This window comes from Abramis brama (genome assembly GCF_963993115.1).
Source record: "Abramis brama genome assembly, chromosome: 13".
Classification (NCBI taxonomy): Eukaryota; Metazoa; Chordata; class Actinopteri; order Cypriniformes; family Leuciscidae; genus Abramis; species Abramis brama.
In genome coordinates this window covers 26,409,479-26,421,140 of record NC_139975.1, presented here as the reverse complement: position 1 = coordinate 26,421,140, position 11,662 = coordinate 26,409,479, and the positions used below count along the sequence as shown (strand labels likewise).

Here is an 11,662-nt window from a genome sequence, read left to right as displayed (position 1 = left end):
TTTTGTATTAGGCTAAAAGAACAATGAATACATCTGGCTCAGAACCAGCTATGGGTCATTCTACAGAAACATCCACTTTTGGAATGGCAAGATGTCTTAAAATGTATTTCTTTTTCTAAACATTTAAACAGACCACATTATTAGATTACCCTTTGAATTTATGAATACACATAAATTACAGCTTAATGTTTTTTTTATATTTTTTGTGCATTTATTTAAAGACCACATGTACCCTTTTTGTCACTGGTGTTACCTTACTTCTTTGGCAATATTAAAGGTTTTTATAAAATATTATTTCTCAATTTTTTCAGCACAGGTAGTCAGCATTACAGAAAAATAATAATAATGCAACAGTGAAACCATGTATTTACTATAACAATACAAATATTTGAAAAACAGTTATAAACAAGTAAGGTAACACTTTACAATAAGGCTCATTAGTTAACATTAGTTAATGTATTAACTAATACATGTGTTACTGTATTTGTTCATCTTTGTTAACGTTAGTTAATAAAAATACAGCTGTTCGTTGTTAGTTCATGTTAGTTCACAGTGTATTAACTAATGTTAACAAGATTTTAATAAGTATTAATGTTGAATTTAAAATTAACAAAGATTAATAAATGCTGTATAAGTGCAGTTCATTATTAGTTCATATTAACTAACTTATGAACCTTATTGTAAAGTGTGACCACAAGTAATGATGCAGTCCTTTCAATAATAACTCTTGAGAGTAGCAGAATAAAATGGATGTAAAATTATTATCATGTCACGTGACATTTTATTTAATGTGACAAAAACACAGTAACACCAGTGTCACCATGAATCACCAGTGACATACATACGACCAAAGATAACTACTGTACAGCACAAGGGACAAAACATAATATTTATCAATTCTGTTTTGATTGGCTATGCAAAATATGGATGCTAAAACATTTCGGTTGAATCAGTTTTAACTTGCATTATCAAAGCCTCTCGACTGTTGTGTGCACAGGTGATGCACGCTGGACACAGGTGGAGCTGCTCTGGGTCAGAGTGTTTGCGCCGGTCTTCTCGGAATGAGTGACCGCCTCCAGCGAGCCCTGACTCCGCCTTCCGCAGGGCTGCGTGTCGCTGAGCGGAGAGAGGAGAGAGTCAGTGCGAGCAGTGCGAGCTGCGCCGCGCGTCAGACACAGAGGCCACCGGCACCTCACTGAAACACACCGAACATGGACCTATTCGAGTTTGACTTCTTCAGGGACTGGGAGCTGGAACAACAGTGGTACGTCTGCGGGCTTTATGTGTTTATGCTCATTCAGTTTATTGAATGAAATGTCTTTGTCATGCGCTCCGATCTGACGTGGTCACATTCCGAAATACGAGTGAAACCCATTATGACGCATGTAGCGGCTGTGTCTCAAACCCTAGTGAGCAACCTACCTTGACAGCGTTTTTTGGGGGGGCATCATAGACGCGTTCCGAACGCGCATTCGCAAAGCGCACATATGATGTCCAAAAACGCTGTCTTTGTAGGCAGCTCGCTAGTGCTCACTTCTGCTGTCTCCGACTGCTCTTGTGTTTGTATAGATGCATCGATAATTGGGACAAAGTTTAATTACAGGAGCGCTGTATTGATGAATTGAGTGTCGATGCATTGAAACTACATAAAAGAAACTAAGTGCAGCCTGTGTCACTTCTTCCTGTTACTTTAAACTGAAATTTCCAGATTATTAGATCATAGATTATTAATTGATAAGATGAGTCAAAAGTCCTTTAAGTCACACTTTATCTTAGTGTTCAAGTAATGAGTAATACAAATGTAATTACTTATAAATTAAAAAATGTATGCATCATCTACACACAGTTGTTTAGTATTTTAACTACTGTAATTTATCATGTTAATATGGACACAGTTGTTGTTAGTGTCACCATACAGACATTTGCATTTATTGCTTATAAAACCAATCACTCATAAAATTCTCAGACCTTTTCAACATGCATTCCTTTGTGCAGAAGTGTAAGAGAGCCTGATATAAATGCAATTTGCTATAAACCTTCACTAGTAAGGCAGTTGGATTCATATTTATCCATAACTTTATAATGCAAACAGAAGTGTTTCATATTAATTTGGCATATTCAATCATCTGCAGTCTGCTATAGCGCCCTCAGCTGGTTAGGGCTATTTGTTATTAATGTCTTTATGCACTTTTATCCACCACAACAATATGATTTCAGCATAATTCTTTGTCTTAAACCTTGCTGATTTTTTAACAATCTCTATATCACCACCATGTGGCAGAGTACAGGAACCCGAGGAGTTGCAGATATGAATCCATACAAAGCAATGTAGCAGAGAATAAAACAATAAGACCTCTTGATGTATTTGAGCATGTATCACTTGACCTACTTTGACAAATTGACACGAACATATGCATGTTGGTTTGGTTAGTTGCTTTTGTCTTGGAGGACACAAGTCTTTTCCTTTGTTGAGCTGATTCTCAGTTGCTTGACATTTTCAACACCTTACGCCTGTTTTGTCGTCTTTCTTTTGTTTTTGTTTTTTTACTCGCTGTCCTGCACATAATCGGGGATCATTGAGCTTTTATCAGCAGCAATGTGATGTGTAGGATATGATTCTGAGTGGCCACGTATTATTTTTTTAGGCTGTCATCTTGTTAGGGGAGCAAATGTTTTTGCTACTATTTTTATTTTAAGGAAAATGTTCCTGCTTTGTCCCTTCATGGGCATTTAGTTCTGTAATTGTATTTAAAAAAGGACTGGCGCACGTTTGTTTACATCTATGAAAATGTAATAATCAGCCATCAGAACGACATTCATATGCTGTCAGTATTTTGTCTAGGGACTTATGAATCCTTGTTTGAAATCCCTTAAGTGATGGCACAATGGCTTGTTAGCTTAAACCATCTATTGTCTCATAAGGAGCTTCAAATCACTCTGTTTTAAAATATATCCAACAAAACTTCAGGTTAAAGGTTATTTTTATAGGCGCCGTGCTGATATTAAAACTATTCTCTCTCAGGAACAGCTACGGGCTAGTTGCTTATTACTTCTGCGGTGGTGGCAATTTTGTCTCTTGTTGCCACATTCATAACCCTGAGCTACCCATTAAGTCTGTGAATATTTATGAGGGTATTTAAAAAGCCATTTTTGTGTGATAAGTTTGCATGGTCTGTGTTTTAAAGGCAGTGCATCACTATTTTTCACTGCTGTTCATATGTCGACCAACCAAAAAAAAAAAAGCATTTGAAATGTAGATTTGGCTAAACACTTAGAGGAATGATTGTTCTGTGTTTTCTAGAGATAGATCAATGTCTAAGAAGCAAGCATACAATAATGCACTCATAATTCACTGTCTTTGTGCTTAAAACTTGCCTATATCCCTGTATCCCCATCTGATGGCCCAGGGCTGTACTTGAGATATCATATTGATTTGAATCTGATCTCACACATGTTGGTTTGGGCTTCGACACGAGTTGGATATAATCAAGTCAAATTAGGTTGTGCGAAATTCAGTGAGGTGCAAAATGAGTTCGATGGAGAGCAGAGCCTTATTTGTAGACAAAGGTTAAGCATGGGAGCCAGTGAGGCGGTGTGGATTGGGACATGCTTTTCTGTGCTGACACAGCCGTGATATGAATGGCTGCTACAATTATGTTGGCTCTTCATTTTAAAAGTCAAATGGCTTTGAAGTGTGTTTTTCGAATATTTTATGAAAACAATTGCTCCTCTCTCTGTGTGTGGTGCGTTTGGTAAATCGTTTTGTATTATGAGAGTATGAGTTAAGTATTTGTCATAACCAATGAATTTGGATTAGAGAACCGGAGCTATGCTTAATTAGACTTTATATGGCTATATTTTATAGGTTTGCACCTTTAGTGGTGATAGAAGACCTCATAATTAGGTGCAGCCATTTATTGTGACTTTCTTTTCATTTGGCAGCACTTTATAGCCGCCCTGAGAGTAGCACCAGGAGGGATTATTCAATGACTCACTTGTGCCTTTTTTTTTCTCTCTGTCATTTGCCCTTTCTCAGCAGGGATTTCTGTCCCAATAACTCAATTTTATTTTCCGGTATTAAAATGTGCAAAGACTTGGACTATTGCTGAATGATAAGTTAAAAGAATTTCAGACTCCCAGGATTTGTTTTTGTTTATGGAGAACTCGGGCATTACTTTTGCATTGTCAGAAAACCATTAAATGTGTTTGTATGTTATTATTATTAGTTCACACTGAACAAAGTGTTTTATCACCATTTACATATGTTACATGTACTTACCATAGTAATAACAGTAAATTATGCATAATTACATGCAACTAACCCTCAACCAAACCCTAATCCTACCCTAACCCTATAGTAAGTACATGTAGTTGCTTAATATTACTCAGTACTTAAATATATAATTACACTGTAACACTTACACCTTAAAATAGAGTGTAACCCACTTTTTTTTAGTGTCCTTGTTACACGTTAACATTACATGCACTTACTAGTAATAACAGTAAATTATGCATAATTACTAGGGCTACCACCCCAGACTAGTCATCTTACATTTCATACGGTTGATTGGTGACAAACATGAAGCAAACAACAGTTCAATAAATAAGAAGTTAATATTATATTTTAGACACAATATTGCCTGTTTTTGTTACCTATAAAGCCATAGCAGAATGACTGTGCTTCTCAGAGCAACACATCTGTGTTTCTGAACGAATCCGCATTTTGAACGAATCAGGTGAACCAATGATTCAATGGCCCATTCATAAAGAGAGCCATTTACTTCATTCTTGAATGAATTAGCCATTTTAACTAATCTAATGAATGAATCACTCAATGACTTACTCATTCATACATTTACTGCCACCTACTGGCAGTTTTAGAGTATAATTTCATTAAAAAAAAAAAAAAAATCATGTTATCATAATAATAAAAAAATAATAAAGGTATAGTTCACCTAAAAATTCTGTCATCATTTACTCACCCTCATGGTCGTTGAAGCCTAAACGTTTATGTGCAATAAGTTCTATGCTGAATCAATCATTTCTTTTTAATAAAGCTACTTTTTGTTAAGTCTGTTTGATGCTTTTCTCATTAAAAACAATAATGACTTTAAATTATCTTTGGGGGGTAATTTCTCAGCCAAATTTGATGTGCGATTAATTTGCGTTTAATTCGATTAACTAATCGCCACATTGTGTAATTAATTAGAATAAAAATTCATTTTAATCTAACATTAATTAAATCGCTTGATGCGTTATAGCTTATAGCGCCCCCTACCATATAACAGTGCAAGCACAGAAAGCCGGAAATTTCTGTCAATGGCAGGAAAAGAGTTCAGCCTGTAGTCAGTCATTTTATCCCTTAAAACTCATCTTTGATCACAAAAATAACATATTTAAGCTTGAATGTAACTCCACACCCTTGCCTCATGTAATATTCGCAGTTCTATGAATGTGCAAATTAGCCCCGTCTCCACTCACTCACACCAGCTCAGAGATCCACTCGTTGACGATCACACGTTGACCTGATTGGTTGCAAGGTAGTTTGTGACGTCAGAAACACCAGCGATTTTAAACCGCGTTTTAGAGACTGTCTTTGGTTCACTGCAGTTTTAAGGAGAAAATACTCAGCAATGGTGTCGACTGATGAATTTGCACATGGTTTGTCTTAAAGCATATTAAAAACACCACATAGACATATAAACAACATTAAAAACTTGATTTTCACCACAGGGGGACTTTAAGACACTGTCTTAACAAAATTGCTATGTTTATGCAACTGGCCCACACTGTTCTAAAAATGCGGCGCTCAAGTTAAAATAAGTAAAAAATGCTAAAAAAAAAAAAAAAATCTTCTCGAGTTTTTTAAAAGAAAAAACACATTCTGTTTGAACCGGCACTTACTGTAACAAGGACACCTTAAAATGAAGTGTAACCAACAAATGTTAACATTTTAGTTACATTTAGGTTGCCAGCTTTGGACGTGGATAAACATGCAACAAACTATTCGCTGTAATTACAGCTATTTAGAAAGCAAGTAAGATGAGATAAATCACAATTTACTGTGGAAATATATGTAATAAGGAAGACCACTAAGACATCATCAGTCAATGTTTTGAGTTGCTTACTTTTTACAATTATATGTTGAACGTATTATCTTGAGTAATCTAGACTATGTAGATATGTGTTTTGCAAGATACTAACTTACATTTATTGAAATTGTTTATTGCTGGAACTGGATGATGCGGTGAATCCTTATCACACACTTTCTAAATGTTGGCTGAATTCTTAAATCCAGTGAAATTCAATACAAACTATGAGAAAATACATGGTAGCAAACAAAAAGACAACTTGCATTGCCAAACCAAGTTCTCTCCTCCATAATGAACCATTTATTTAGTTTAGTTCAGAAAGTAGGGCACTCAGACTGTGGCAAACAACATGTTCTGTTATTCTGTGAAACAACACTTTTTCTTAGTTTACTGTGGTATATGTGTGTGTGTGTGTGTGTGTGTGTGTGTCGTGTCCACTTTTTGGCACGTTGTGTGCCGTTTCCCTTTGCTCTCATGCTGTTTAGTCACAGGGATTGAACATTCTCCATGGTCGTGGCACAGATCTACCACATTTCCCAGCTTCCCTCGCCTTCCCGCTTCCACCTTGACCACAGCTGGGACTATATATCACACGGCTCGCTCGAGGAGCCGCGTACGGTGCCAATCTCATTTGTGCCCGGCTTGAAAAGGCAAGCCAAGCCAGGCTGTGCCCGGCACATCTCTGCGGCCGCCACACAAGCGCGGAGGCTCGGCGGTTGGCATGATGTTAGTGAGAGCAGGCTGCCAAGCACAGTGCCCGTGGTCTCATTTTGCCACCTGCAAGAAGAAAGCCAAATGCTGTGGCATGATAAAGCGGCAAGGTTGGCACGGCAGTCAGCTTGTATGGGAGAGACAAAAGGTGACGGGTTGCCACTGTTCTGGCTTCGGGTTCGGCACGCAATTAACAGGTTCCTCCGACGGGACGAAAGTCGAATTTGAGTAGTTCCAGAAGTGAAGACATATGGACACGAATATATGTTAAGTGTAGTGCATACATGATGAAGACAGCAAACCAGTCTTATCTTGATTTACTTTTTTTTTTTTTTTCATGTCTTATGGTCTTATGCAGATTATTCTGAAGAAAAATAAATAATAAACAATTAATGATAATTATTATATATATATATATATATATATATATATATATATATATATATATATATATATATATATATATATATATATATATGTATATATATATATATCATGATATGGCTTAGTACGATTATTATTATATCCCAAAGACTGTGATTTAATGAAATAAATATATGCAGGCTCCCTTTGATTTTCCTCTAAAATCTAAATCTAGATGGTTTATCATTTGGCTGCCATAAATATTAGTATTGTAATTTTACAGTTTTACTGTTAAATAAATGTATTAATTTATGCAATTGTTTTATTTCACAGTGAAATATTACAGTAATATTTCCTGTTTTTAAAATATTTGAATTAGTAACATCAACAACAACAATAATGATGATAATAATAATAATTAATATTATTATAATCATTGTTATTGTTATGCAATTTTAAATGCTATATTTTTATTTTACAGTGAAATATTACAGTAATATTTACTATTTCTAAATGTTTCATAATAACAACAACAACATCAATAATAATAATACTATTATTATTATTATTATTATTATTTAAATTATTATTATTAAAATAATAATAATACCAATATATAATTAGTATTATTATTAGTAGTCACATTGATGTATACGCACAAAATGTTTGGACAATTGTTAAACATATTTTAAATTGCAATCACAATTTTTTATCAGAAAAAAAAATATATATATCTTCCCAAATCATGCAGCCCTAATTAAAAATTGTATAGTTAGAATAATAAATAATGCATATCTCCATCTCTGAAATTACTTTTCTGCTGAAATAAACAAGGTTTTACGAGCAGCGATGAACTGATGAACTGATAAATTGATGAAAATCAACCAATAACAGTTTTTTTTACACATTTTGTGCGAGTGGTGTTTTTCCTGTGCAAAACTCTCTGCTTGTCAGATTAACTATGGTGATTAACTATGCTGTGCGGTTGCTAAAGTGTTCTTGTTGCTTTTAGCCATTTTCTTTGCCGTTGCTTGGGTGTTCTGGATGATTAACTATTTTAACTATTGTTCTGGGCATCAAACTATTTATTTCCCTTGTTTACCTAGTTGAAATCATGATCAAATAGCCCATTTCAAACAAAATCTAAGAATAAAACAAAATCCAGACGAACCAACAGGTGCTACGTTACCTTGATTCACAGTGCTCATGCATCTTAATGCCAGTCAGGCTAACACAGTTCAAGTGGCCCGAGGACCGATGTTGAAAGGCTGTCTCTAACAGGGACCCTCTTAGGGTCTCTTAGCTGAGTCTCTGCCCTACGGCTGTCCCGCTCTAGAGAAGTTATTAACTGAGAACTAATTACAATAGAGCCAATAAGGGCTGTGGTAATCGCCCTGTGAATTCAAATGCTTTAAATATCTGCTTCAATTAGCCTTGACCATTTCATTTAGACAGCATCAACACGTAAGCCAATTTTTTTTTTTTGACTCAAACATCAATGATGCATAAAAAGCAAACAAAACATGAACGGAATATGATTTCAGCCAAGGCTGCCAAAGATTGATTTAGTCACTGATGAAAAATGCAAGGCTACTTAACTAATATAGCAATTTAAAGGCACACATTAATAAAACCTTAAATTATATGTAAAAAAAAAAAAAATAATAATATTAGAAATCAAAGACTTTCTATAGCCGAATAAAGGTATAAATTTGGTACTTAAAAATAATAATTTGATTCGACAAACTACTTTGGATACATCCCTAAGTGCAGGATCAATATTTTTGGTTTGTTTTCCTAGAAGAAAAAGACTAAATTTCAAATATGTACACTACTGATTTTTGAAAGAAGTGTCTTATGCTCATTTTATGCCATATAAAATGCAGTGAAAATATTACAGTTCAAAAGAACTGATTTCTATGTGAATATATTTTAAAATGTAATTTATTCATGTGATGCAAAGCTGAATTTTCAGCATCGTTACTCCAGTCTTCAGTGTCACATGATCCTTCAGAAATCATTCTAATATGCCGATTTGCTTTTTTTTTGTTTTTTTTTGGAAACCATAATTCTTTTTTGTTACGATTCTTTGAAGAATAGAAAGTTCACAAGAACACCATTCATTAAAAAAAATTAAATAAAAATAATAAAAAATTGTAACACTGAATGTCTTTACTGTCACTATTAATTGAATGCATCCTTGCAGAATACAAGTATTCATTTCTTTCCAAAATATCTTATTGACCCTTATTGAACTTTAGAACGGTTGGCTATATCTCCTACTTCCATCAGAGCTAACAGAAATAAACTGCTGGTTGTGGATGTTGAACACGACTTCATCCGGACCGCTTCTGGTATTTAATAAGAGACATCAAAGTTGCCCTGTTCGCACCAAATGAATCATGGGTGCAATGAAACCACACCAGCAGATCCTAATGAATGTCTTTCTTGATTTCTTCCGTCGCTTCCCGATTGGTTGGATTCCGTCTAAAGATCTTCAGGTTAATCAAGCTTCACGCTTCAAGCTTCCAGCTTACCTTTACGCCACGAAGCAATTTACTCCACTACCCCAAAGGTCACTGCTTCCATTGAAATCACTCTATGACAAATATGATGATTCAATAGAGGCACGCAGGCATCTGTTATAGAGCGTCTCATTTCTTTCGGAGAGATGAATCAGTTTGTCTTTTACTGACCTTTTGCTGTTGGCTTGGTCTAAGCCAAAGGAAATTGCAAATTCTTTTTAGAGCCCTAATATTAATGGATGTCTCGATTGAACAATATTTGTATGTTTCTTCTTTCAGAAAGTGAGAGATGCGCTCACTGCTTATTGAGTCGTGCAAATTGGGAGATAATGAAGCTTAATTCCTGAGAATCGACCACCGCGGCTCATGGTGTGGAATCTCCAGTCAGGATTCACTCGGATATGTGCCGGATGCTTAACTTTACATGTGATTTTCCAGTTGCATAATCAAGCATTGCTCTTTGTGTGGGCATTTTGCCAAAGGACTGTGACAAAGCTAGATTGAATATTACTCAGATAATATTCTTGTTGCATGAATCTGATTCTAGAGATGTATTCACATGCAAGATTCAGCTGCACTGCTGCATTCTGGGACAGCAGGTTTTGTTGTTTTTACATATCGGTTTCCTTAATTCATTTGATGTGATCTAGGCTTCTAATGAGCCAGATTTACTAAACTAAATTTAGTGTGAGAGCGAAAAAAAAAAAAAAAAGTGGTAAACATGACTTGGCGATACTTTGACGTTTTGTTCTACAATGTAAACTGCACACACTCACCGCAAACTGTCTTAGTTACTTATTAGAAACATGCGTTTTCAAAAAGAAACATAACTGGTTAAAAATTTTACTTTTTCGTTACAAGTGTGTGTAATTTACGTCGTAGAACAAAACGTCAAAGTATCGCCAGGTTATGTTTACCACGGGCTTTATTTTACTCATAAATTAAAAAAAAAGAAAAAAAGAAAAGATTATAAAACCCCATAGGAAAAACCAGCGGCGAATTAGTCTTCTGGGTTTTGTCATCATCCCTGCACCGCATGCATTCTCATTGTATGGAAGAGCAATTTTTGACATTATGATTATAAGCCTTTTTGTGGTATGGGGAGGAAAGTGAAATCCTGTTTTCGAGCAATACAGGGTAGGTAGATGATGACAGAATAAAAAAATAAAAATACTGCCAAATCTGCAACCTGAATGAACTGACAAAATTTGGATGTTAATGTGTTATTTTTTGCCTTAGCGTTTTAGACAAACACATTTTTTTCACTACATCTTTGCTTTAACTGAAAGTAAATCAATTTTATTTATTTATTTATTTATTTATTTATTTATTTATTTATTTATTTATTTATTTATTTATTTTTTTATTTTTTTATTTTTTTATTTTTTTATTTATTTTATTTTTTTTATTTTTTTTATTTATTTTATTTATTTTATTTTATTTATTTTTTTTTTATTTTTATTTTTTATTATTAATATTTTTTTATTTTTTTTATTATTATTATTATTATTATTATTATTATTATTATTTTATTATTATTATTATTATTTTTATTGTTTTATTTTTCTTTTAATTTATTTATTGATTTATTTATTTATTTATTTATTTATTTAGTGGCCATGACGATTCTGCGAGAGAGAAAAGCATGAGTATTTGTGATTTGGTGTCGAGGTATGACCGTGTGCTGATGCTGAGATTCTGAGATTCGCCCGGTGTTTGGCTTCAGCGTATACAAATGTATCTCACCTTGTTTATTGGGAGCTACAGAACTGCTAAAGAGCAGGACACGCCTGCCAAATATCACAATCACACAGAGCTCCGTCATTCACATCCAACTGTCCGCCTATTTTCACAGCACATGCTAATTTGTCCCATTAAACGTGGCTCATTCACATTGAGCTAAAAGTGTCTGAAAAAAAAACTAGCAACAGTGTTGCCATTCTCGCTGCTCCAGTGCTCTGAAAGTCCCCC

General features: G+C 34.5%; 1 protein-coding gene across 1 annotated transcript in view; it reads left to right on the top strand.

The window, feature by feature from the left end:
* The first annotated feature begins 1,139 nt into the window (after window positions 1–1,139).
* aff2 (AF4/FMR2 family, member 2) overlaps window positions 1,140–11,662 on the top strand; it is a 233,243-nt gene continuing 222,720 nt past the window's right edge. Inside the window, exon 1 of the mRNA XM_084133214.1 lies at window positions 1,140–1,264. Within this exon, the coding sequence (XP_083989340.1) occupies window positions 1,212–1,264 (53 nt within the window). The 5' untranslated portion in view covers window positions 1,140–1,211. The remainder of the gene's footprint in view (window positions 1,265–11,662) is intronic.